We start from the raw sequence: 27,425 nt of genomic DNA, 5'->3' as shown, positions 1-27,425 counted from the left end.
CCTCGCCCCTCCTCCTCCTCCTCCTCCCCCCGCCGCGACGGAGCCCGACGGGCTGGTGGGTATTGGCTGCGCCGCCCGCTGCCCCCGCCGCAGCCAGGGGAGCGCAGACCCCCCCGCGCTGTTTACCGGGCCCGGCCCGAGGAAGCGCGAGCGCGCCATGGCGGCTGCTGCTGCTGCGAGCCTCTCCGGACGGCACCCGCAGTGAAGAGCCGCCGCCGCCCCGACCGGCCCGGCCTCGCCGCCCCTCGCCTCGCCTCGCCCGCGGCGCCTCGCCTCTCGCTCGCCCCTGCTCGCCTCGGCTCGGCTCGGCTGCGCGGCGCCCGGAGAAGATGGCGGATCGGGCGGAGATGTTCTCGCTCTCCACCTTCCACTCGCTCTCGCCGCCCAGCTGCAGGTAGGACGCCGCCGCCGCCGCCCGCCGCTCCCGGCCTCCGCGGAAGGTCCGAGGCCGGGGGTTTCTTAAGAGGGAGCGCGGCTCCAACCCGAGCGCCTCCCGCGGCACGTCCGCAAGGCGGGTGGAGCAGCTGGGCTGGGAGCGGTTCCGTCGGCCCAGCGCTGGGCGGCTCCCCGGAAGCAGCTGGGCCTGGTCCTCGCCGGCCCCGCCGGCCCCTGGCCCCTGGACGCGCCCGCCTTGGGACGGCCCGTCTGCCCCTGGGCTCCCGACGGCCGAGGGGGTCTCCGGCCGCCCCCTGCCTGCACTTCCAAGAGGCCGGTTGCGGCCGCTCCGCCTGACCCTCCCCCGGGCCCGTTCAGCCCTCCCTCCCCCCTCCCTCGCTCGCTTGCCGTCGAGGTGGGGGGGCGGCGGTGCTGCTTCTCCTCCGGCCTGGAGAATTTGGCTCCGACTCGGCGGCTCTGGAGCGGCCTCGGAGAAGCGGGACCCCGCCCGCGGCAGCCCTCTCCGGCTCTTGCTCGGGCGCCCTGCTCTCCTTCCCCGCCCAGAGCCGAGGGTGGGCCTGGGGGCGGGGGGGGGGCGCTTATCCGGACCCTCCTTCGGAGGGGCACCGGGCCAAGCGGTGAGCCTTCCTTGCTGTGGGGAGGGCGCTTTAGGCACGCGTGGGCCTGAGGGGCCTTAGTGAGCCCTGCTGCTGCCCGCCCCACCAACAGGCAAACTGGGCAGCTGGCAGACCTCCCCTCCCCCCACCCAGGCCGCTTCTCCTTTCTCTCCTTGCCAGGCTCCCTCTGAGCTGTGCTCTCCCAGATGAGCAGCGGCCTCGTGCCCCCCCCCCCCACACCCCAGCCAGGGTGCGGCAGAGACTGCATAGTGCCAGTCCTGCCTTGCAGGGCTCCTTCTTCAAAGCCAGAGAGGGGCTTTGGGGCAGGAGCTCTTTCAAGCTGTGGAGGAGTTTCCCTTGATGACCCCCAGAGGCACCGGATGCCCCCCTCCCTCTTGAGGTTCTTATTTGGGGAGAAGGACCCCAAGCCCAGCAGGCCTACAGGGAAGGGCAGTCCTTGGTAGCTGGAAATCTGGTGTGTGTGTGTGTGTGTGCATATGCCTGTTTAGCCAGGGGGAGCCCAAGGATGGATCCTGGGGGCCTGCGAGAGCACTGGAAGCCTCTGGCTGGATCAGGCCAGCCAAGTCCTGTGTTTGGGTTTTCCCAGGCGCTGCCCAGGTGCTGCCTCTGCAAGGGGGAGACGGGAGAGGCCTCTTGGCCTGCTCTGGTGGTTCTCCGGAGGGGCCCCTGGGGAGAGGCTGCCCTCGCCCAGAGACGTGGCCGCAGGGGAACCAGGGGGGCGGAGAACCAGGGCACAGCTAGAGGTGTTGGGGAGGCTGGGGAGCAACCAGAGGGAGCCCCCTTCAAGCCCACCCTAGGCCTCTTTCTCTGCTTAGCCGGGTGTGGGACAAAATCAAGGGAGAGCCACCCACAGGCCACCATCGGCTTCTGGGGGGAAAAAAGGCTGGACAGAAAGAAATCAATTAAGTGAATCCATGGGACAGGCAGGAATGTCGTCGGGGGAATCCAGACCTCCCCCACCCCCCACTTTGCTCCTTCTGGGATCTCTTCCGGACAAGCAAGGATTCTGGAGATCTGCTTCGGCACAAAGGGAGAGGTGGGGGGGGGGGGAGGAAATGAGATGAAAGCCAGGATGATGGAGCCTTTGGCAGATCTTTGGGAGCTGGGGGAGGGGCTGGCCTGAGCAACCCCACTTCACCCCTCCCAACATGGAGCTGGCATGGCAATTCCTGGCCTCCTTAACTCACAGGCCGACTTGGGTCACCAGGCATCCGGAGGGGGCCACGGAGTGTGTATGCGTGTATTTTGGAGGCAAGGGTACAATTGGGGGGGGGTTTCCCTGGTTCCGATGAAAGTGAAGTGGGTGCTGCAAGATGGGGGAAATTTGAGTTGTCTTTGGCCTTCTTCTCCTGAGGTGGGGGGGAGGACAGTGTGAGGGCAGAGAAACAGGCCTGGCCATAACCGTCTGCTGGCCCTTTAAGGGAGATTCGTCTGGGACAGCTGAAAAGACATAACCTGGTCAGTCGCGGTCTGTATGTGATGCGTGCATGTATATATGTATGGGACATATGTAGCCCCAGACCGCATTTAGACAGCATGCCGAATGGACAGTCAATGTCAACGTTTCCTTCGGCCTCTCTGCCTGTCGTGCTTGACCCATTAACAAGGCAGCCAGGAATGACAGGGACTTTCTCTGTGATGAATTGGTCGGGATCAGGAAGGAGAGATTTTCACTGCGGTTGCAGAGGCATTGCTGGATCCCTGGTCGATCCCAAGTGGATCCCTGCCCTTTGGAACAGCGTCTTGACCTTTCTGCTGTTTAGGAAGGTTTTGAAAACTTCACTTTTCCAGCAGGGCAAACTGTGAACTTACTGGGATGTTGATATTTTGCATTTTTATCTTCCTGGGTGCTGCAGCTGTTTTTTTTTTTACCTTACCCTCTTGCAAATGCTGGTCATTTGGGAGCCCACCTTTTCGTTCGTTCGTTCACTCGCTTGCTCAGTCAGTCAATCAACGGGGGCCACTGGGTGTTTTGCTCAAAGTTATTGGCCCCGGGGGAATAACAGGAGGCAGGTTCCTGGTTGCCCCAGGCCATGTCTGAAAGGGGGTTGCTGGACCAGGAGCCCTGTGGGTGGAGTCAGACATGGCCTGGGGCAACCAGGAAGAGGAAGGGGGGCATTGTCAGAAGAAGCTGGAGAGCTTCAGATGCCCATCACAGTTCATCCTTTCCCAAGTCCATCTCGGCCCTGCTCCTTCACAGGGGGAGGGGGTCTCTCCATGGGGTTTGCCAAAAAGATTCATGCAGTGGGAAGGGTTCTACGTGGGCCTTCCTCTGCAGAGGAGGCACAATTTGCCAAGATGAGGTCTGGAGAGGTTGGAGCACCACAACTCTGTTGAGTTGGTGAGACACCGTTTGGTAGAGCACACCCACCATGCCTTTTATATATTTGTTTATTAAATTTATTTGTTGCCCATATTATAGTTACCAGCATCGCAGAATCCCCACGTTCAGAATTTGGGCACTTGGCACCGATGATTGCGGTGTTCCTGGAGTTCACTGGAGGTTTTTAGAAGAGGTTGGATAACCTTTTATCTGGAATAGAATAGAATAGAATAGAATAGAATAGAATAGAATAGAATACAATACAATACAATACAATACAATACAATAGAATAATAGATTAGAATAGAATAGAATAGAATAGAATAGAGCTGGAAGGGACCTTGGAGGTCTTCTAGTCCAGCCCCCTGCTCAAGCAGGAGAACCTATACTGACTCAGACAAGTGACTGTCCAGCCTCTTCTTAAAAATCTCCAGTGATGGAGCACCCATGATTTCTGGAGTCAAGCTGTTCCGCTGGTTATTTATCCTCACTGTCAGGAAGTTTCTCCTTAATTCCAGGTTGCTTCTCTCTTTGATCAGTTTCCATCCATGGCTTCTTGTCCTGCTTTCAGGCGCTTTGGAGAATATTTTGATCCCCTCTTCTTTGTGGCAGCCCCTCAAATCCTGTAATACTGCTGTCATTTCCCCCCTAGTTCTTCTTTTCTCCAGACTACCCAAACCCAAGTCCTGCAGAATGGTATAGGTTCTCCTGCTTGAGCAGGGGGTTGGACTAGAAGACCTCCAAGGTCCCTCCCAACTCTGTTACTCTAAATGGCAGCTTCCCTCAGCCTGAAGATTGTAAGTGGTGAGGGGTTTTCTTCAGCGACTGAGGAGCTGGATCAGATCCATCCTCTCCTGAGAAGCATCTCTGGGCGAGAGGGGAAAGATAAGGGTTTTTGACTGAAGCAGAAATTCTCTTGCAACTTGGAAGTTGGGGGCTTCAGCACATGGTGGAGACCAGGAAATCCAGTTTATGTACTTGGGGCTTGTGGGTTTCACAGCAACTGCATTCAGATGACCCACATTTGGGGTCACGTGTGCTGCACGAACCTGGCTTTTCAGTCAATTGTGTCACCTACTTCAGCTAAAGATGCTTTAATGGGAACCCTTCAAGCATCAGCCTTGCTTCTCCGGTCGCCCTCAAAGCGTCAATGAATTACCCCGGACAGCCAGGAACTGCTGCTTCCCAGGCTGGGGAGTGCATTGAGGTGCAGGAGGGGCAGGGGTGTGGCTCCCTCCCCCCTTGACCCCTTCAGGAGGTCCCAGGCTTACTCGGGCACTGAGGCAAGGGGGTAAGTGCTTACTCCTTGCTCAGGTGGCCACAGGTCAAGGTTACCCAGAGGGGTAAATGCCCTCGGCATCCCGGCTCCTGGCCAGTCTTTCTAGCCACGGCAGCTCTTGAAGACAAACGGGGCTGTCTGGAGGCTTCGGCTCTTTGTGATTGTGGTGACATGCAGACAACCACAAATAGGCATCCCTGCCCTTTGTGTCCCGACCAGTGTACACAGTCATGGCAGTGTGACAGGACACAATTAATGTTGCTACTTTCTGGGTAATATCTATTTAATTTATACATATTTTAATCTTGCACTTTATATTTTAAATTTTATCTCATATAGTTTGCCTTATTTCGATTGTGGGGCTCCTGACGCGAATAATCGAACAGCTCTTTAAAAGACAACAAATTCTGCAATAATCTAAAAGAAATTAACCCAGGAACAGCCCTAAAATCATTATTTAACCTATTCCAGGGTGTTCCCCTGGTGATGCCACAGAGTGACCCTGTGATAAGATAGGCTGCCAATGAATTATATAAATAATAAACATTCATTTTTAGTTTCATCTTAGAGAGGCACAAGGGTCCCAGATCAGGACTTTTTCTGAACCCCACCTCCCCCCCCAGGACCCTCGCGGGGGAAAGATCAATATTGGCATCTTGATTTGGGGAGGGGTCAGCTGCACTTGCCCTCTTCTTCCTGGCCACCCCCCCTGCAAAGGGGGCTACAGTCCTGCAAAGCCCAGGGGCACTTGGGCTGCCATCTTCCCAGGGGTTCTGGCACCCCCCCTTCCCTCGCCCCCCCCCCCCCACGGCTGGCAGGGCCTTTTCTTTGTTGGCGCCTGATGAAGCATCATGGCTTGTCCACCAGCCTCCGAAGCAGGGGTGGGGAACGGTGGCCTTTTTATGACTTCTGGACTCCCAGAATTCTTCTTCCGTGCTGGCTCAGGAATCCTGGGAGTCCACAAGTCACAAAAGAGCCATCGTTCCCCACCTCTGCTCTAAAGGCAGCATCATGGTTTCCTCCCTGGATTCCAACCGAGGCCTGTGGGGGCCAAAAGGGGTTTCTCCCCCCTGAATTGATGGCTGAAAGTTACACCCACGGGAGGGACAGTGTCATAACTATAGTTCCCATCACGCTATTCCAGGGAACTGAAAGATATCCGAGAGTTCAAAGCCATGTTCTGCTTTTGTTATGGAGAAGGAGAAAAGGGGGGGTTGTCTCGGCAATTGCATCACAGTTTCCCAGGAACAGGCCCCCCATTCCAGAGAGGGGCCCAAGACAAGGGACTGCCCAGGCCAGAACTGGATGGGGAGAAAGAAAGAAATCCAGGGTAGCCACCCTGTAGAATCTATTTTAGAAGGTGATAACTTTAGCCTGGCAAGATTCTGTCCGTTAGGCCTAAGCAAACAGAGGATTGGATTTGTCGGTGTCGCCTTTGGGCTCGGGCCTGGAAAGCCCTTGGGAGTAGCCCAGAGTAGAGAAGCCGGGTGGGCAGCCCAGCAACTCTCACGGGAGCTTCCAAGGTGGAGACCCACTGGCTCACTTGCGCCGTGCCAGGGTGCCCAAGGCCTCTCCATGACGGCTGCAGGTGGGCCTGGGAAGGGCCCCTCCTCTTGTCCCCGCAGACAGCTGGTGGGCAGGAGGGGTCAAGGCTGCCGTGCAGCAGCGCAGCAGATGGCTTTGTGTCCACTCGACAGGGGCACAGCGGAGAAAAGCGGCTTTGCCATCTCCCCTGGGACCGGTCCCTGGCGCTGCCAACTCGGTGTTTGCACCGGGCGGGCTGGTCTGAACCTTTGGAGCAACGGCCGAGGAAGGCAGGTTTCAGCAAATAAAATTGCAGCTGTGGCGGATTTTGTGGGTTTTCAGACATAAGCAACTGCGCAAGGCTTAAGTCCTGATTGTCATTGTCTAAAAGTCCGCGGGTCACTTGGACCTCCCTGCTTGAGGAGTGCTGAGGATGCCGCAGCTCCTGTCAATCAGGTGCATTTCAGATCAGGGCTCTTGTCGGCTTTTCAGGTAGGCCAGGATGGGAAGCAGATGCCACAAGAGCGCCTGGGAGGTCTGGGAAGCTGGCGGCCCTCTCGCCCCCCGCATCAAGGGGGAGCCGTTTTGAAGGGGGGCCTTGCTGGGGTCCCAGGGCTGAGCCATCCTTCTCTTTCTCCTTCCTGGCCTCTTGAGACAGTTGCAGGGAGCCCATTATCTCTTCGTCCTCTACGCAGGGTTAAAAAATGCAACGTTAATAGGATGATGGAAAGGAGTGAGCGAGCGAAGGGGGGAAAAATAAAATTGTGAAACCTGATCACATACTCAGATCACAAGGGCTCATAAGCACCAGGGACTTCGCGGGATCTTGGACCACATCTTACATGCTCAGGAAATGGGGCAGGGACGGTGGGAATTCCCCCCAGGTCAGAAATGGGAATTGGTCCTACAAGGGAAGCTTCGACCTGCTTGTCTTCCTTCCTTCCTTCCTTCCTTCCTTCCTTCCTTCCTTCCTTCCTTCCTTCCTTCCTTCCTTCCTTCCTTCCTTTCCTTCCTTCCTTCCTTCCTTCCTTCCTTCCTTCCTTCCTTCCTTCCTTCCTTCCTTCCTTCCTTCCTTCCTTCCTTCCTTCCCTTCCTTCCCCTCTCCTGCCCTCTCCTCTCCCTCCAAGTTGCCATGGGCTTCTACTTGCCCAGCCCTTCATGCTCAGGTCGGTTTCTCACATGCCGGTCCACCTGCCCCCCTGGAGGTTAGGGTGCTGCCCCTGCGGGTCCATTTAGCCTCACCAGAGAACAGCAGCTCAGTGCCACGAAGGAGGAAGCCGCGGTACTGAGGACGAAGGTAAAGGTGCAAAGACCAGAGAAGCCCCTGGCAACCCAGAATCGGTGCAGGAGAACTGCCCGGGTGCCACCGCTGGCCCTGAGACAGGCCTAATTTTCTTGTGTTCTGGAATAACGGCTGTTCCCTCAAAAACAGCACAGAATTGCCACCGAGCAGAGACTGGGGTTCTGTCTTTGCTCTGCTTGCAGAAAGTCCCAGCTCTGGCTTCTGAGAGGCAGGGAGGGAGGGGAAGGCCTCAGGCAAGGAATCCGTCTGAGCATCCCTGAGCCGGATGGCCAACTGGCTGCTCAGAATACGGCCACCATCTTGGCCTGTGCAGGGAAGAAGAAGGAGATCAACGCAGCACTTCTGTGCCGGAGAGCGGCTGTCTCCACCCCAGTCAGGAACCAGCTGGAGGAAAAGTCTCCGGCCCTCTTTCTACCATGCCCTTGAGCAGGTCATTCCCCCCCCCCCCCCCGCTAACCTTGGCTAAAGCCACCTGGGAGGCCCAGCTGGGCTGAGAGACAGAGGTCAACCAGAGACGTCTCCCAAGAACTGAGTCTGGATCTGCCCTGCTCTTCTCCAGAGCTCTCCAAACTTGGCAGTGCTGGCTGGGGAATTCTGGGAGTTGAAGTCCACATGTCTTAAAGTACCAAGGTTGGACACACACACACACACACACACACACCCGGTATGCTGTCTCCCGCCTGAGCAGGAGTTGGACGAGAAGGTCCCCGAGGTCCCTCCCGGCTGTCTACTACGCTGTATGCAGATACCCCAAGGAAAGTCCCCCTGGCCAGGCCAGGCTTCAGGGGGCCCCACAAGAGCAGGTTCCCCTCCTCTGAATCCCCCAGCCCCTTTCCCTGCTGTGCTGCTGGTCTCCTGGTTCCCTCCGGCGGGAGGCACGGAGAAGGGCAGGACGAGTGGTGAGGGCACTCTGCACATGGCCACTCACGCCTTTGTTTGCAGCTGTGTAGATTTTCCCCAGTTGGATCTGGCAATGATTCAAGGACCTCATTTCAGCGTCAGCTAAACCTTCGGGATGACCACTCAGCTTTGCAAAGGAGAGCTTTTATTTTTAAGTGGTTCCAACGCATTGCCAGCCTCGTAAAAGGGGCAGGAGAACCATCCAGCCTCAGACAGCAGTTGGAGAAGCAGGGTGGGGCCTGGCCATTGTCCGGGGGCTGGGCGCCTCCCCCGCCCATGGCATACTTGCCGTTAATGCACCCAACAGACTTCCTGTATTTCCAATTCAGGATGTTTAGAGTATGAGTGAGTTAATAATTTAAAAATATTTCCAGGATCTCACAAAGCCACTCCTGCTAAAGAATGAATGCCCATCGCCCCTGAGGCTTCTTCATCCTCCTCAGTTTAACAGAATAACAGAGTTGGAAGGGGCCTTGGAGGCCTTCTAGTCCAACCCCCTGCTCAGGCAGGAAACCCTATATCATTTCCACCAAATGGCTTTTCTTAAAAATTTCCAGTGTTGGAGCACCCACAACTTCTGAAGGGAAGCCGTTCCAGTGATTAATTGTTCCCACTATCAGGAAATTCAAAGTTGCTTTGCTCCTTGATGAGTTGCTTCTTCTCCTGCCTTCAGTGCTTTGGAGAATAGCTTGGCTCCCTCTTCTTTGTGGCAGCCCCTGAGATATTGGAACACTGCTATCATGTCACCCCTCACCCACATACCCAATTCCAGCAACCGTTCCCTATATGTTTTAGCCTCCAGTCCCCCGATCATCTTTGCTGCTCTTCTCTGTACTCTTTCTAGAGCCCCAACATCTTTTTTACATCATGGCGAGCAAAACTGGAGGCCGTATTCCAAAGGTGGCCTTACCGAGGCCTTGTAAAGTGGTACTAACGCTGCATGTGATCTTGATTTTTCTCCTCTGTTAATGCAGCCTAGTTTGAGGGGGACCCTCCCCCTGCCTGCTTGAGGTTGCCCCACTGAAGGTGTTTTGCTCATGGCAACACACACGTTGGCACTGCTCACTGGATAGGTGGCCAAATCATCCTTGAGTGCCTGAAGGCAGCGGGTGCCTGTCCGGAGCTGGACGCAGCTTCTCTGGGATCCACAGCCTCCCAGGTGAAGCCTGAAGCGGCCTCTCCTTCTGGCTCCTGCTTGCCTTGGCACCGTGGCTGGTGCTGCTTCCTCAGCCGACCCTCCAGGGATGACCAGGAGGCTGTCATTTATCCTGGGGACGAAAGGGCGGCCCTCTCTGGGCCTACCTGCACACCTGCCGAGCACTTCAGAGTCGTATGAAGGGCATGGCATGGAAAAATAATGACATGCCTAGGTGCTGACAACAAAAGAGCCACCTTATGTTGAAAACGTTAATTGCTAGTAACTGGGATGACCTCATCCTGCTTCTTGGGGCTTGCATGAGGCAGACATCCCAGGGTTTGCCAGGTTAGCGTTGGTGGGGGGATTGCTGGGAAGATGGAGACAAAAAAGACTCCGGCCACGAGGGAGATGCCCTTTGTTGAGGTGGCAGTTTGGGGGCAGGGGGCGACTCTTGCCCACCAGCCAGGCAGGATGAAACTGCAGAAGAAGACAACGGCAGGGCTGCAGCTGTGTTGCTCACAATTGGGCGGCTCCAGCCGAGCTCGTCCTGCAGGTGTGTGTCTCCCCACCCCTGGAAGCAGATGGCCCCACCAACGCCTCCGGACAGGGCGAGACATCCAGAGGGTTAGCCGTGCTGGGCCAGCTCGTGGGAAGATCCCCTACCGGGTGGGCCGGCAAGTTGCCTGGCCTGAAGCAGCCCCACGGATGGGCAGGAAAGTTCCCTCGCCCAAGCCCCACGGCCTGGGCTCTGCCAGCTGCTGGCCCCTTTCTTCGGGCCTGGGGAGGGCAGGGGGCTCCGCCAGATCTCTTCCTCCTCCAGCTGTCCTCAGTGGCCAGGGGGCTGGGATTGGGGCCTTCAGGCCGGCAGCCGGGGGTGGCAGCGGGGAAGGGAAACCCTGACAGGCTGCGCCTTCCTTGTGGCTCGTCCTCCACCCCTCGGACCTCAGCTGGCCTCTCAAGACCCTCCCGGCGAGAGAGAGGCAGCCTGGCCCGTCAGGCTCTCTCTCCGGGCAGCCCCTCTCCAGGCAGGGCTGGCGCTTCCGGAGGCATCTCCCCAGGGGGGCTGAGCCGGCGGGTTGGCCCTCTGCCCCTCCCTCGAAGGCCTCCTGCGGAGACCCTGGGCCTGCCCAGCCTCCCCCAAGCAAGGCCTCGGCCTCCTCCCCCCCCCCCGCTCTGGCCCACTCCAGCCACATTGGGGGGGGACTGTTGCTGCAGTCCTGGCTTTCCATCTCAGTTACATGATTTGAATGTATAGATTAGGCCGGGATTTCTGGCTTTGAAAGGCCCGGTTTCCATAACAACCATATTCCCATCAAGTTGTTTAACTCTTCCACTGCTTCCCCTAGATTGCGGGCTGGAGGGTCTCCTGCAGGCGGGGGAATTAGCACGATTGGCTCTCCCCCCCCAGCAAGGAGTAGTTCTCCTTTTCGGTTATGGGGGGGACTTCTCGGTGCCCCACAGAAGGTAGCAAAGGCAGGGCAGGAAGCAGGGCAGGAGATGAGCAGGGGGAGTTTCTGCTCCAGCAAAAGAGACTCTGGGGTCCCCCCAAAGGGGGGGGAGGAGGGAGAACGGGGCTCCCTCGTCAGCCCCGGGCTCAGCTGCCGCAATTAAGGCTAATTGCAAGGAAAGCAAAGGGCCGCCTGTTTTTCCAGGCCCAGCGTGTCTTCTGGTAGGTGAGGGGGGGGGGAGGCGGGCAGGCGGTTGAGGTTTCCAGTCCTCATGGGGGTCTCCTCCTGCTCTCCTTGCAGACCTCCCCAGGACATCAGCCTGGAAGAATTTGACGACGAGGACCTGTCCGAGATCACAGACGACTGTGGCATCGGCCTGAATTATGACTCGGATCACAACGAGAAGGTGGGAGGAACCGGTGGGTGGGGGGTATGGCAAGGGGGGGGTCTGCCCCTTTCATTTTACACTGGTGGACCCCACAGTTCACCTTGCCCGACCTTGCCGCTTGCCTCTTGCTCGTGTGTGTGTGTGTGTGTGTGTGTGTGTGTGTGTGTGTGTGTAGGATCTCCCTTCTGGGTGGAGACCGGGCTGGGTTGTCTTCTAGTTGCCTGCAGGAGAGGTCCAAGGAAAGCCTGCTTATTTTTTAAAGGGCAGCCGCTGGCTCAGAAGAGGTGGCTGGGCGAGGTGGGGGGAGGAAGCCTGGCTCCAGCCTGATCCTTGTGTGCTGGTCAGCTGGGTCTTGTCCCTGCCTGGACCGGACACTTCAGCACGCTTGGGTCACAGCAACAACAAGGAAAAGGGAGCTGAGATTCACTGCAGAGACCCCCCCACCCAAGTTGGTCCTGGGGGAGGCCATGAGCAAGCTGCAGGCCAGGAAGTGACTGAATCAGCTCTGGAAGGATCCCACCCTACCGTCCAGGCCATTGAGCCATGAGACCCCTCATTAAAGACCCCCCTAGAATGTGAATTCTCTGCCTGCCCATCCAGATCTCGCTCTCTGATCGTGATCATGGTGATTTGGGGATCCTTTGAAAAGACCAGCCCAGATTCCAGGACCCCGGAGGGAAGCTGCAAGCCAGACCGAGTAGCCTGCTTGTATTCAGAGCAAATCTCTACCCTGAACCCTGCCCTGTCACACACACACACACACACACACACACACACACACACACACACTCTTCCCCTTTGTTTGCCTGGAAAAGCAGCCTGTCAGGCAGTGATTAGCAGAGCCAACCCCCCCCATGCATCTTAATGCAATTCCTGGGGGGCTCTTGGGGGCATCTGCCTGGTCTCCTGCCTGGGCAACGGCCAAGAAAGGTGGGTTGTTCAATTGCTGGTGGGTGGGGGGCTCCTGCAGGGTCCCTTCTTCCGAGGGGTGGGGAGAGCTGGGTCCTTCCTCCCCATGGCTGCACCCTACTCGGCTTCGGTGCTGTGAAGGGAAGGCCTGGCCCGAAGGGTCAGACCGGACAGAAGGAACCTCTGCCTCTGGGCTGCTACTGGGGGAGTCCTTCTTGCGATTCCGGGCTCAGTTAATTTGGGAGAGGGGTGTCTGTGCACCAAACCCACCCTATTTGCCCTACCATCCAGTCCCTGCTGGGAGGGCTCCAGCGATGGACCCCCAAGCCCATCACCCTCCTCCTCCTCCTGTTCCTCCTGAGTTCCATCCAAAGGAGCGGGGGGGGGGGGGGCTCCTTCAGGACCCACACCCATCCCTTCTCTGCTGTGGGTCTTTTTCTGCCTCCCTCTGCAGACCGGGGTCCCCAGTCCAGACGCAGCCCCAGGCAAAGTTGGGCGGGGCAGGTCTTGGCAAGGTCAACCGGCAGGGTCTCTGGATGGTTTGGGTGCCGGCTCTGAGCCTCTTTGCCTGAGGATGGGGGGGGGGCTGGTCACCTACAGCCCGACCACAACACACACACACACACACACACACACACACACCCATGGCCTCTGATTGGAAATGGGGATGCTGTTGCCAGCAACATCCTAGCTTGTGTAAATGCCCTTGGCCTAAGAAGTAAGACAGCAGTGGGGGCCCTGAATGCTGCCAGTTGGCCTTTCTGAGTGGGGGGGCAGCCACTTGAGGGACCTCTTGCAGGATCCTTGAGCCCAGAGCTGCCCCTGGCCCGGCTGGGTGGGTGGGCCACGTCCCCGTCCTCCTGCCCACGGCCACGATCTGCCTTTGCTTCCATCCAGGACTGCCTGGGCCTGGGCAGGGGGGAGCTGCCCCATCCCACCTGCACCTTCCAGGAAGATTTCCAGGAGTTTGAGATGATCGATGACAATGAAGAGGAGGAAGAGGAGGAGGAAGAGGAGGGGCTGGAAGAGGCACCCCCCTCCCCTTCGGGCTCACTGATACCTTCGCCCACCCCCGAGGACACCCAGAAGCTTCGTCCCACCACCCTCAACTTGACGGTCACAAGCACCCAGGTGAGGCCGGCTCCCCCAGGCTTTGCACAGCCAGGTGGGGGGGGCTCCTGGGGGGGGGAAACTAAGGCTGAGAGCGCTGCAGCCCTGGGAAAAGCAGCTTTGCTCTCAGAAAGTGGGGGGCAGCCGTGTCATTGCAGACCCACCCGAGTTTGAGAGGCGCATCCGGCACGGAGCTTGGGATGGGAAGCCAAGAGGCTCCAATGCAGGCAGTCCTCGATTTACAACAGTTCGTTTAGTGACTGAAGTTATAGTGGCACTGTAAAAAGCGACTTAGGGCCTGTTTACACACCGTTGCAGCGTCCCCACGGTTACGTGGGTCGAAATTCAGACGCTCGGCAACCGGCTTGTTCTTAACGACGGTTGCAGCATCCCGGTGATCCCCTTTTGTGACCTTCCGAGAAGCAAGGTCAATGGGGAAGCCAGACTCAGTTAACGATTGCATTGCTAACTTAACAACTGCGGTGATTCACTTAATGACCGTGGCAAGAACAGTCATAAAATGGGGCAAAACTCACTTAGCAACAGAAATTTTGGGTTTAATTGTAGTCGCAAGTCGAGGACTACCTGTACAAAGAGAGGGAAATTTGCGTGATGCATCAGGCCAAGAGAAAGGTTGCTTGGTGGGGGGGAGGACCCTGGACTCCTCCCGGCAGGCGCCTGGGCTGAGGGCCTCTGTCTCTGGGAGGCGCCCGCCCCAATTAGCGGCCAGTGTGGCTCCAGCAGCCTTTCTGCGTTTCCGGAAGAGGCAGGGCGGGCGGGTGGCCGAAGGAGGCAGAGCCCTCCCGCCCCGGCGGATTCTGCAGCCTTTCAGGGCGAGCAGAGCAAAGAGACCCCGAGGCCGGGAGGCTGAGTCCGGGAGGAGGGGTGGCCTGCCCGGCCTTGGCAGGCGCTCCGTGGGGCAAAGGGAGGAGGCGGCAGGAGGGGCCATGGTGGGGCAGGGGGAGGGCGTGCTCCTGATGCCGGTGTTCAAAAAGACCCCGGAAAGAGGGCAGAGAAGAGCAACAAAGACGATCAGAGGACTGGAGGTTAAAACATATGAAGAAGAACAGTTGCAGGAATTGGGTATGTCCAGTTTAATGAAAAGAAGAACTGGGGGGACATTGGAGTATTCCAGTATTTGAGGGGCTGCCCCAGAGAAGAGGGGGGTCCACCTATTCTCCAAAGCACCTGAAGGCGGGTCAAGAAGCAACGGATGGAAACTCACCAAGGAGAGAAGCAACCTGGAACCAAGGAGAAACTTCCTGACAATGAGGACAATTAACCAGGGGAACGACTGGCCTCCAGAAGTTGTAGGTGCTCCATCGCTGGAGGTTTTGAAGAAGAGACTGGACAGTCGTTTGTCCGGAATGGTACAGGGTCTCCTGTGAAAGAGCAGGAGATTGGACTAGATGACCTCCAAGGTCCCTCCCAACTCTGTTAAAGCAACGGGGCTGCCCAGCTGGCTCTAAGTCCAGCTCATTTACTGGGCTTGGTGGGACCACTGAGGGTGGGGCCTCCGGGTAGCCTGTACCCCGCATAGCAAAGGGGCACCCCACTCTGGTTTTCAGAAACGGATTTTAAAACGATGACACCCTTGATGAAAACAGCGGCTGTGAAGCCGAGGAGTCGCCAGTGGGGGAGGGGGCTGGGAGGGGCTCCTGCCCATAAGTTAAATGGAGCCCTGCGGGGAGCAACTTCCTGGGGGTGGTGGTGGCTTTCTCCGCCCAGGGACTGACCATGCAGGGATGCCAGCAGAGGCCGCCAGGTGGGCTGGGTGGCCACAGGATGGGTGTCAGGTGGGCAGCCGAGGCGGCTAGCCTGGCCAAGCTCACCTGCACGGGCACCGGAGGCAGCGGGCAGTTTACCAGAGTGCCAGGCCAAGAGGAGAACCGTACGGGAGGTGCCCACCTTCGGGGCTCCCAGGAGGGGAGACGGGCTCTCCCGCCGTCCTTCGGCTGGGCTCGACCTCCGCGCGGAGCCACCAACGGTCCCTCGTGGCACTGCAGGGCTCCATTTAGCTGATGGGCAGGAGCCCCTCCCCCACCGGCGATGCCTCGGCTTCATCAAGGGGGTCATCGTTTAAAAATCCGTTTCTGCTTAAGCTCCTGCGGGATTTTTGAGCACTTGTTCCCCTGTTTGTGTCACAGGCCCATCACTAATCCCCCCTCCCGAGATTAAGGCTCCCCCCTCTGAGCTGCTAATCTACCAATATGTTGACTTTCAGCTGGTTTCAGACGGGCTCCTAGGAGGCAGGAGGGGATTGCTGGGCGCCCCCAATAGAATGCTGGGGTCCCCTCCCTCTTAGCAGCTGCAAGGAGTCCCGGCTAATCGCCACAGGTGACGGGGCGTCTGTGGAACTGGACTTGGTCCAACTGGGAGGAGGAAGCATAATAGGCTAATCACCCTACAGATATGCATAAATGTCTAATGCGTAAATCGCCCTCTGGGGGGAGGGGGCGTGGCTGGCTCAGGAATCCTGGGAGTTGAAGTCCACAGGTCGTAAAGTTGCCATAGTTACTCAGCCCTGACTTGGAAGATGTTTCCTCCTTACAAGAAGACACAGTTAGACCGGCATTGTGGTCATGAATAAGCCAGAAGGCTCCGGGAACTGGGGGAAGACCCACCGAAATACGACCCAGGTTCCAACCAGCAAATCTGCAGAATGACATTGTACAGAAGCCAAAGCTAGAGTAAAGAAGCAGAGCAGGAAGAATCACAGAGTTGGAAGGGACATTGAGGAATATGGAGAACAAACAAGACACTTCCTCTTTACACAAGAAGTGGGCACCAAATTGTACCAATCAAAGGGTTCGTCTACAGAAACACGGCAATATTGCCGTCAACAAAGCTGCAGGGGATGGCAGAACATCATCTGAACAATTTAGAACGGTACACAGTGAAGCAGTTAGAGTGCCACTTGTGGTTTGTGAGCAGGCGTGGAAAACACAGCTGGGCCGGCGGGACTGGAAAAGATCCACTTGGGGTCCTGAGGAACAAGGGGCCTGGATCCTTTTAAGATGACACTCCAGAGCAGGGGTCTTCAAACTCGGCCCTTTTATGACTTGCGGACTTCAACTCGCAGAATTCCTCAGCCAATGTGCCTGGCTGAGGAATTCTGGGAGTTGAAGTCCACAAGTCATAAAAGGGAAGAGTTTGAAGACCCCTGCTCAAGAGGTTGCGGTCCAGACCTCAGCAATACATGAAGCAAAAAAATTGCCAGATCTGCAACCAGGAGACGAAAATACCCAGGATCTCATGATCACATCTGATGGGTTATGGGAAAGGCAGGAGAGATCAATAAGGGTGTGTGTGTGTGTGTGTGTGTGTGTGTGTGTGTGTGTCTGTTCATGGGTTTATTTTTTCCATTATAGATTATACAGAGACTACCACAAATGTTGGCCAACCCTTAAAAACCTCTGAGCTGCCCGTTGAATTTGCACCATGAGCTGAAAGCAAAAGGCAGATAGAATTTGCAGCAAAACATGGTACAAAACTGGGAATGGAGTTTGAGAGCATCTTATTTAATTATTGTAGAAAATATAGATTGAAACATCCTGGACTAGCAGAAATGGAAACTACAACTAAAATTGCTGGGAAAAACACTGAGAATCCAGATGCAGGGTAATCCTGGATTTACAGTGATTAGTTTAGCCACCATTCAAAGTTACAACAGCACTGAAAAAGGGATTTACATCTGGTCCAGGCAGTCTTAGAACACAACTGCTTTTGTCAACCTATACGTAATGAGAGTATGCCTAGTCCTATCCAATCAATCAGAATAGAGCTGGAAGGGACATTGGAGGTCATCTAGTCCAACCCCTTGCTCAAGCTGGAGACCACAAACCATTTCAGACAGGTGGCTGTCCAATCTTTTCTTAAAAACCCCCAGTGTTGGAGCATTCACAGCTTCTGAAGGCAACTTCTGCTCCACTGGTTAATTGTCCTTGCCGTTAGGAAGTTTCTCCTTAATTCCAGGTTGCTTCTCTCCTTGATGAGTTTCTGTCCGTTGCTTCTTGTCCTCCCTTCGGGCGCTTTGGAAAATAAATAAAGAGGACCCCCTCCTCTTTGGGGCAGCCCCTCAAATACTGGAATACTGCTATCATGTCCCCCGTAGTCCTTCTTTTCTCTAGACTGGCCATACTCAAATCCTGCAACCGTTCCTCACATGTTTTTGTCTCCAGGCCTTCAATCATCTTAGTTGTTCTTCTTTTGCACTTTTCCCAAAGTCTCAACATTTTTTTTGTAGTGAAGTGACCAAAACTGGATGCAGGATTCCAGCTGTGGCCTTTATAAAGTGGTACTAATACGTCACGTGATTTTGATTCCATGCCTCTGTTTATACCTGCATATAAGTTTTTCAGGGACATGGTGGCTCAGTGGGTTAGGACGCTGAGCTTGTCGATCAGAAGGTCGGCAGTTTGGCGGTTCGAATCCCGAATGCCGCGTAGCAGAGTGAGCGCCTGTTACTCGTCCCAGCTTCTGCCAACCTAGCAGTTTGAAAGCACATTAAAAAAATGCAAGTAGAAAAATAGGGACCACTACGGTGGGAAGGGAACAGCGCTCCGTGCGCCTTTGGCGTCTAGTCATGCCGGCCACATGACCACGGAGACGTCCTCGGACAAGCGCTGGCTCTTCGGCTTTGAAACGGAGATGAGCACCGGCCCCTAGAGTCGGAAGCGACTAGCACACATGTGCGGGGGAACCTTTACCTTTATAAGTTTTTCACGAGCACAATGAAGTGTCCTGGGATTCCCATTTTTCTGAGCGCTTCCCATAGCTGTGTGATCAAAACAATCAAAGGCTTTTCTGTAACCTTATGAAGCAGATACTGATTTCTTTTTTTAATATTCTTTGGCTTTCTCGATTATCCAGCCTGCATCAGCAATAACACCTCCCGTTCCCCGGTCTTTTCTACAGCCAGCCTGAACATCTGGTTACGTCCCTTTTCACGGAGGGCTCTAATCTCCTTGGTTGAGCATTTGAAATAAGGATGTTGTACGTACAGTAGTTTGCAGCTTCTGTTAAGTCTCCTTTTTTTGGTATTGAAATGTAAATTGACCTCTTCCGATGGGTCAAGGAGAACCCTGTGCTTTTTCTCCAGATTTGGTGCCGTGGTTTGGTTAGAACAAGGATTGACTCCTGTGGATGGCTGTCTTTCTCTTGATAACTCCTTTGATTACATGTTTATGCCCACTTTTTCTGCCTGGGGGAAGTTACTCATTTGTTTTCCTTCCTTCCCTTGGTTTACAAAGACCCAGCCTTTTGTGGAGACCTAGCATTTAGAAAGGGAAAAATAATTATTAAAAGAACCCAGTAATTAAAGCCACGAAACCGACTAAGCAGCAGCTTCTTCCTAACCCCACATCGGCATTGAGTAAGGAGGAAACTTCCGACTAAAGGAATTTGGGCAACTTGCCCAGTCACGAGGGACAGACTGCCCCGTAACTGTAGCTAAATCAAAACGGTACCGTCAGGAGAAGGGCGAGGTGAGGATCCAGTGAGTTGGGAAAGGCATTACCGGCTGTTTGATCAAAACAGTATTAAAAAAAAAATAAAGGATAAAATTGGTGCAAAAGCAAGGCAGTTGCCATACCAACATGTCTTAAATTCCCAAATGTAACGCTAGATTGTGGAAGTTGTTAGACCAACAAAGAAATAAGAACAGCGTTGTGTGCTGACGGGACGGAGCAAGCCACGAGGGACTTTAGAAAATTGGCCTAACCCTCAACGGTGCCTGAGGGTCAGGAGGTCAGTCAATCAAGCCTTCTTTTTGCATCGAACTGGCAGTCGGAGAAGCAGCAGATTAAAACGATGGAACATCATCTTGGGTGACCTGCTAGATGTCGGTTCTGTAGATCAGGGGACCTCAACTTTGGCAACTTCTGAGAGTTGAAGTCCACAAGTCTTAAAGTTGCCAAGGTTGAGAACTCCTGCTGTAGATAATATTCTAGCACAAACATCTCCGAACTTGCAGCTTTAAGACTTGCAAGTTTGGAGCCCCCCCCCTCTGATCTAGTAGGATAATCCCAGTCTTAAGGGCTACAATCATAATGTCATTCAAAACCAGAACTACTCTAAAGATAAAAACCCAAAGCTGGAGAAACTCTATTGCGTGACATTATGGTCCATCAAAGATTTAAGCTCTACATTTAAAAGTGCTGCAAGAGGTCACGGAGCAGCCTGGAAGCAGGAACAGAGCTGCTTTGAAACGAGAGCGATGGCAAATAAAGTGGAATCGGTAAAATGGAGTCCGCTGTTGCCCACCCGTTGATGCCTTCGCTTCCATCCGGGGGCATCAGACACCTGTGACCAGGCACAGCGTCACGGTCAGGACTCTCCGCTGTCCGAACGGGGGTGGGCTTTTGTCCGGTGCCTTCGCTTGGCCCATCCAGTGCCGCCTCCTTGTCTGGGCAGCAGAACGGCTGGGAACTTGGCTGAAGGGTTACGGCTCCGCTTCCTCCAGGCGTCTTCTGGGCGTCCTCGGCAGGCCCCGGGATGCAAAGGAGCTGATGTCCGCTGGTGGCTTTGTTGTCCCCTTTACAATATCGGCTTCCATGGAGTCCCAGTTCTGCCACTCCCCCGGTTCTGATCCGGGGCCTTGAAGACAGCTGAGCCGCCTGCCAAGCTGGCAAGACGTAAAGTGGGTACTTTCCCCTTAAACGCTGCCCCCCTGAATTGCTCTGTTCTTTTCCCCCCCTGACCAGGACTCCCTGAACAACAACAGCAGCGGCTGCAACGTGGCTCCCCCCTTGCAGCGGGCCACGTGGCAAGAGACTCTGCTGCACTCCTCCTCTTCCTCCTCCTCCTCTTCCGTCTCCCACGCAGGTGAGTCCCCCGATTTATCTAGGGAACCAAAGAGCCAGAGGCCAAGGGAGGCTTTTGGCTTGGCTCCCTCCCTCGTGCGCTGCTGGGTCCGGTTCCGTGTAGACCTTCAAATCTTGTGGGGAGTTTTCCCAAAGAGTCCTGGTGCAGGGGGGGCATAACCCCCCTCTCTGGGACAGCCCCTGTTGGAGAGAGGAACAAGCATCAAACGATTGTGTGACAAACATTTTTAACATGAAACAAAGATTTCAACCTTTTTTCCCTTCAAAAGACAAAGCAGCTCACAGTGAGTAAATCCTTCCCCACCAGTTGATCTAATTCTCCTGTGTCTCCACTGGGAGACCCCCAGAAGTGTGGGGGGGGGCCTCTGGCCTGGAAAATGCAAGAGGGGGGGTTGAAGCTGCACACCCATTTGCCAAGAGGGAGATACCCAGGTGAGGCACGGTGCCTAGCCCCAGTTCAGCAGGTGCCTTCTACCGGAGCTGGGGTGGGGATTGGTGGGGTGGGGTGGGGCAGAACCCCTGCCTGCCCTTCTCCCTCCTCCCTTCCAGCCTTCCGGGGAGGGCACTGAAGGAGATTTCAGGTCTCCGTCTACCAGATGTCTCTGATTAAAGACACGGGCTGGAGATTCCCACTGTATCATGCTGACACGTTCCTTTATTTTTGGTCGGAAAAGGGGGGAAAAATCCCCTCGACTCTCATAGCATCAGGACGCTCCCTTTGATTCAGTTTCCAGACTTTTGTTAAGAACGTAAAATGGTGGCTCGGTTTTTCAAGGCCTAAACGGGGCTGTTGGCTTTCCTCCGCAGAGCGACCGTCTCCCTTGCACGCCTGTCTCCAGGATGGGCCCTGCAGGGACGTCCAGAGCAGCAAAGGGCCGGCTCTGTCCCAGGCCCCTGGCAAGCCCCCACTTTTTGATGCCGAAGGCAATAGCCAGGGTCTGCAGAGAGGCCTCCCTGGGGGGGAGGATTATAACATGAACGTTGTCTCCGGTGACGCCAACCTGCAACCTCCCTCCGTCTTGACCAGCGCAGCATCTGGGAAGCCCCCTGAAGCTCGAAGCAGCCCTCCGCCCCTGAGTTCGGCCTCCCAGCCCCACAGTTGCAGCCCTCACAGGTCCCCTGCCACAGAGAGCTACTGTGCCCAGTTTCAGAGGGATGCTGTGGCATGCCAGGAGAAAGAGGAGAGAGCCGGCTTGGCTGGGGACCCAGCAGGGCACAGATCCCCCGGGGGTGGGGTCCGTGCCCCACTCTCTCAGGACGAGCCTGCCAAGCACCCTGGGGACGGTGCGCCCAGAGAGTCACGTTCCTTAGCATCCCACGCAAGCCCGGTACGAGAAGCAGCTGCCCCACTGAGCTCCGAAGGAGAGGGCACGTTGGGAGGGCTGCCGTCTGCTTCCTCCGATACCACGTCTCCCTCCTCGGACCCCGGCATAGAGGCCGATCTCACCAGCCGGACCTCCAAGGCCTTCCACCCGTGCATCCAGCACAGCGAGGACCTCAGCTCCCCCAGCTCTGACTCCGATGTGGAGGGGGAAATCGAGGCAGCCTTTGCATCCAGTGGGAGCCGCTTGGCCAGCAACATGATCTCCAGCATCTCCGAAACGGAGCTGGACCTGAGCAGCGACAGCAGCAGCGGCCGTTCCTCCCACCTCACCAATTCCATCGAGGAGGCCAGCTCCCCGGGCTCCGAGGCCGACCTGGAGGCCGACCTGGCAGCCCCGGGCGTGATGGGCCTGAAGGACGCCCTCCTGCTGGATGCCAAGAAGAAAGAGGAGGGCACTCGGCTGCCTATGGATGAGAGCCTGGCCCCGCTCAAAATAGAGCAGCTCTACGAAGACCCCTCGGTGCCCGTCGAGCAGGCCGAGCTGCCTCCTTCGAGCCGTCTGGAGCTGGAGATCAACCCCGACCACGGTCTGGAGAGCCTGCGACGGTCCTTCTACCTGCCGGTGGGGCGTCAGCTCCTGCGCGACGGGGCGGAAGAGGAAGGGAACAGCGAGTACGATTCTGAATCGGACTCAGAGTCGGAACCGGATCTGAGCGAGGATTCAGACTCCCCCTGGCTGCTTAGCAACCTGGTGAACAAAATGATCTCGGAGGGCTCCTATCCCATCAAGTGTGCCGACGAATGCTTCCCGGCAGCTCACTCCCTCTCCGATACGATTTCTCCGGCCTCTGACCTGGAGCCGGAGTTGCCCAGCGAGGGCCTGAACGACCCCCAGCCCTGCTCCCAGCAGAGCATCGAGCTGGTGGACATGGAGACGCTGCGCTGCTCACTGCAGGGGGCTGAAGAGGCCCAGCCTGCGGTGGGGAAGGGGCCACAGGTGGGGGACAGGGGCCCCTACTTGCTCATGAGCAGCTCCACCAACGACGTCATCGCGCCCGTCTTCCCAGGCAGGCCCTACTCCGGCTGCTGCGTGAACCCTGTTGCCCGCAAAACCTTGCCCCCCCGGGAGCCCCCCGGCAAGGAGGAGGAGGAGGAGGAGGAGGAGGAGGAGGAGGACTGTGCCATCGATGGGGACCTGGACTCAGGCATCTTGGAGGACAACGACATGATTGACGACATCCGGTTAGAGCCCAAGGAAGGCCTGGATGTCTCCACCGCCAAGACCAACCGCTGCTTCAGCTTGTCCTACTCCCCCGCGGAGGACGGTGTGCCCTGCTTGGGCAGCCTGGAAGGGTCCCCTTTTGCAGAGGAGCTCTCCCTCCCGCCGCCCGCCGTGGTGCTGGACGACTCCCTGGCCTACGACTCGGTCAAGTACACCCTGGTTGTGGACGAGAACACCCAGCTGGAGCTGGTCAGCCTCAAGCGCTGCACTTCGGTGCTGAGCGACGACAGCGAGCTGCTCCGCGCCTGCGATGCCACCGACCCGGAGGATGCTGCGAGCGACTTTGGGGAAGGGCTGGTGGCCCCCGACGGGCGCAGCTCTTCCTCGGAGGACTCCTCCCCGGAGGCCGACCTCCATTTCTCCAAGAAGTTCCTCAACGTCTTTGTCAACAGCACCTCCCGCTCCTCAAGTAAGTGTCGGACGGGAGGGAGGGAAGCGGAGCCTGGAACGGCCCCCGCTGCATCCCACTCCCCCCCCACCCGGTTCCTTTGGACACGCCTGCAGCCATTCATTTAGTGGCAGTTCAAACTTACATCGTCACTGAAAAATGTGACTTAGGACCATTTTTCAGACTTATAACTGTCGCAACATCCCCGTGGTCATGGGATCAAAATTCAGAGGCTTGGCAACTGGTTCATATTTATGACGGTTGCAGCGTCCCCTTTTGTGACCTTCTGACAAACAGAGTCCAGGGGAAGCCAGATTCACTTAACAACCATGTGACTAACTTAACAACCGCAGTGAGTCACTTCAAGCAAGAAAGGTTGTAAGATCGTAAAATGGGGGAAAACTCAATAGCCGTCTCACTTAGCAACAGAAATTTGGACTCAGTTGTGATCATAAGTCGAGGACTTCCTGTACTTTATTTGCTCCCAAAGACTCTAACCTTTGCTGTCTCCTCCAACTTATTTTGCTGGCTGAGCCACTGCCTCCTGCTGTAGCTGGGTGATGGGTTTTTAATTTAATTTAATTTAATTATTATATTTATATACCGCCCTTCTCCCGAAGGACTCAGGGCGGTGAACAGGGCGCATATAAAAATACAGATTACAAAAATTAAAAAAGAATTAAATAAGAGCCCGAGCTAAAACAATAGAATAATATAAAATCCACAATAAAACCCCAACACATCCCCCATCAGGCCAGGCCGGCTTGTTCAAATAGATAGGTCTTCAGACCGCGTCATTTTGTCCTCCCGGAGGTTGGTGTCCTCCCCCGCCCTGGCTGCTCCCTCCCTTGAGCGACCATCCCCCCCTCCCCATCTCCTGTGCCTTCTCTGCCCCCAGGCACCGAATCCTTCGGCCTGTTTTCTTGCATGGTGAACGGAGAGGAGCGTGAACAGACCCACCGGGCCGTCTTCAGGTGAGACGTGGGGAGAGAGAGACGCTGGGGTGCTCCTCCTGCACTGATTCAGGGCAGGCAGTTTGGGGGGGGACAGTGGGGGAAGGCAGGAGCCCCTTTGACCAGCGCCTGGCAGGGCCCTCTGGCCATGTGCACGGTGCCTTTCCTCGGTTTTCGGGACCTTCGGCTGCCATCAGGCTGGCCTGTTACCGGTTGACGTCTCCTTTAAGAGGTCTTTATTCGCCATGCGGGGTGGAGCGTCGGTCTCAAATGTCAGTGGAGTGTCTCTCCGTCATCCGGGTCAAAAGGCAACTGGACTTCCTTGGGTTTTTTTTTCCCTTGAAAACATTTTAGTTCTCATCCAAGAAGCTTCTTCAGTTCTAACTTCGGATCTTCAGTTCTTCAGTTAGAACTGAAGAAGCTTCTTGAAGGGGAAGCGAAACGTTTTCAAGGGAAAAAACTCGCAAGAAAGCCCTGCTGCCTTTTGGGAGAAAGCCCCTTGGGGAGCGCTGGCGTTAATGGCTGTTGGCCAGGAACAGAGAGGAGCGGGGGGGGCAGGCTGGCCCCACAGAAGGAGCAAGTGGGGCCAGGGGGCTACAGTTGTGCAGCTCTCGTGAAATCCCACCCCCCCTTCCAGGTTCATCCCTCGCCACGAAGACGAGCTGGAGCTGGACGTGGACGACCCGATCCTGGTTGAGCTGGAGGAGGACGACTACTGGTACCGCGGCTACAACATGCGCACGGGGGAGCGTGGCATTTTCCCGGCCTTCTATGCCCACGAGGTGGTGAGCCAGGCCAGGGACGTGGCAGGTACGCTGCAAGGACAGGCGGGACGAAGGGGGAGAACCTTCCTCTGGAGCTGCCCATGCTGGGCCTTGCAGTGGCCTCATTTTACAAAGCGGCACTAACACTTCACGCGATTTTCAGTCTGTGCCTCTGTTTATATAGCCGAGGATCGTATTAGCTTTTTTGGCTGTCGCCGCACACGGCTGGCTCCTGTTTAAGTCCCAAATCCATAGTTTTGGTACTTTCACAACGTGACGTGAGGTGGAAACCCAGGTCTCTGCCACAAGGACCTTGCAGTCTAAAAACGCAGCATTGCAAAGCAGGACGAAGACTTGGGGGGCCTGGGGATCCCCCATCCTTTCAGTTGATGCTCCAGAGGTCCCCGAGGAGATGAAGATGGCGGGGAAAGGCACAAAGCGGGGGCCCGTAGCCCCCTCCAGAGAAGTCCTGGCTTCTTCCAGACTCATCCCCGTTTTTGGTGTGGTCCTCCTGGGGGTGCCGGGGGGGAAGCGTCACTGCAGGAGGCCAGCCAGGTGTGACGCTGGGCTCTCCTCACAGGCCTGAAGCGGAACCCCTGCTGGGCGGAGCACTTCAACGTGCAGTTCCTGGGCTCCGTGGAGGTGCCCTATCATCAGGGCAACGGCATTTTGTGTGCAGCCATGCAGAAGGTGAGTCCTGCGGGGTGCTGAGGGGTGTGTGTGTCTGTGCCAGGGCTGCCTTTGCACGGTTGGGCCGAAACAACCCTAAGCAGGAGTCGGTGCAGCACAACAGCCACGTTCACAGACCACCCAGCAGCCTTCTTTCAGCTTTTGAAATTTTATTTATTTCGTATGGAGTAACAGAGTACAGCATTAGGGCATAAAATGCACAAAAAACTGTGTAAAATGTGTATCAAAATATAAAACACTATTACACTGAATTTCTATGGAGATTCCTAATCGTCCAGGTCATGGATGTCCCAAAGGTGCTTATTCAAAAGGCAACTGGACTGCCTTGGTTTTTTTTCTTGGAAAACGTTCTGCTTCTCATTCAAGAAGTTTCTCCAGTTCGGGGACTTCCGGTGGCGGCGCGGCACCGAAGATAGCCGTTTCGGGCTGTCCGCTTCACAGCTGAGTTTTTCTACCGAAAACAGTGCCGATCAGCTGTTTCGGTGGATTTGAAGCCCCCTCCTCGGGAGAAGAGGAGGGGGTGAGGCCCCAGGTAGGGGTTGAGCTCTCCGGGGCCGCCTGAGCTGAAAGCTAGGGCGGCTGAAGGATTGAGCCCCCCCGCAGCCTGGGTTGCTCCGAGCTGTTGAGCGTCTCTGCTCCGGGATTTTTTGGAGCAGAGCCAGGCGTTTGCGACCACCCCTGCCAGAAGGAATGACTTTGGAGTAATAAGGAGCAGGCAGAGCAGTACAGGAGGTCAAGGTGAAGAGGATTTTTATTTTTACTCCCTAGCTCAATGGACTTTACAGCTTTAAAGTGAAAGTACGTAACAAGTGAAAGTGGGGAAAGATGGCGGCTAAATCTTCCTCTAAAGTTCTTCGGAGTGCGGGAACTTCTCCAGTGCAACAGACATCGTTGCAAGCTTTGCTTCCTCCTGCACCTCCGGTGGCATTGACGCTTAAGGACTTACAAGATGCCTTTGCAAAGCAATCCCAGGTAATGTCAGAAATGATGGGTGATAAGATGGCAAAGCTGGAGGAGAAACTGGAGAAATTGGAGGAGAGGATGGAAGAGAAGTTTAATGTAATGGAGGAGAAGATGGAAGAGAAGTTTAGTGCAATGAGGGTAGACATTTTGTCTACAGTTGAAAGCGTGGCTGAATGTGTGCAACGTTTGGATGAAAAAGTGGAGGATCTTAGTCAAAAGAACTCTATATTTGAAGTAAAGGTACTGGAGAATGAAAATTTAAGGGATAAAATGGACGGAGAATTGAGCCTTGTCCAGTATCATCAGATGCAGTATGCTATTAGAATCAGGGGCTTAAAAGAGAATCCTAAAGAAGACTTAAAGCAGCTGATTTCTGAGGCTTTGGAAGCAGTATTGGGCCAGCCAGCATCTGAAATAGAGGGATGCATGGATAAAATTTTTCGTGTAAATTCATGGATTGCAAGGCAGAGGAAGTTACCTAGAGATGTGGTGGTCTATTTTACAAAGAGAGCAACTAGAGATGAAGTTATTCAAGTTGCTTATGATACTAAAGTTGTGGTTGCTGAGCAAGAAGTCCTGGTTCTAAAAGAGATTCCTCCAAAGATTTTAAGGAGAAGGAAAGATTTTGCATTTCTTGTACAGGAACTTAAGCAACGTGATATTAAGTTCAGATGGGAGATTCCAGTTGGATTGGTGGTGATGCACGAAGGTAAAAGATATCGATTGGTTACTGTGACTCAGGCGCGTGATTTCTACAACAATGTTTTAAAAGCAACCCCTCTATCACTCCTGGAAGCTGCAAAGGGATTTGGAGAGGGGAAATCTCAAGAGGCTGATGGTGGACAGGCAGAAGAGAATGGTGCTGGAGGGGATCAAATTATAGCTTCATCGGCTGCTGTTGG

At 55.6% G+C, this 27,425-nt stretch overlaps 1 protein-coding gene across 1 annotated transcript in view; it reads left to right on the top strand.

Moving 5' to 3' along the window:
* Positions 1-329: 329 nt before the first annotated feature.
* MAPK8IP2 (mitogen-activated protein kinase 8 interacting protein 2) overlaps positions 330-27,425 on the top strand; it is a gene marked incomplete at its 5' end in the record, with an annotated part of 34,760 nt that continues 7,664 nt past the window's right edge. Inside the window, 8 exons of the mRNA XM_083366084.1 lie at positions 330-394; positions 11,229-11,334; positions 13,123-13,356; positions 20,040-20,160; positions 20,967-23,174; positions 24,052-24,127; positions 24,744-24,916; positions 25,451-25,560. Coding sequence (XP_083222210.1) covers positions 330-394; positions 11,229-11,334; positions 13,123-13,356; positions 20,040-20,160; positions 20,967-23,174; positions 24,052-24,127; positions 24,744-24,916; positions 25,451-25,560 — 3,093 coding nt within the window. The remainder of the gene's footprint in view (positions 395-11,228; positions 11,335-13,122; positions 13,357-20,039; positions 20,161-20,966; positions 23,175-24,051; positions 24,128-24,743; positions 24,917-25,450; positions 25,561-27,425) is intronic.

The sequence above is a fragment of the Vipera ursinii genome (assembly GCF_947247035.1).
Source record: "Vipera ursinii genome assembly, chromosome: 6".
NCBI classification, from domain to species: domain Eukaryota; kingdom Metazoa; phylum Chordata; class Lepidosauria; order Squamata; family Viperidae; genus Vipera; species Vipera ursinii.
Note: the sequence above shows the minus strand (reverse complement) of the source record. Positions and strands in the feature narration are given on the sequence as shown.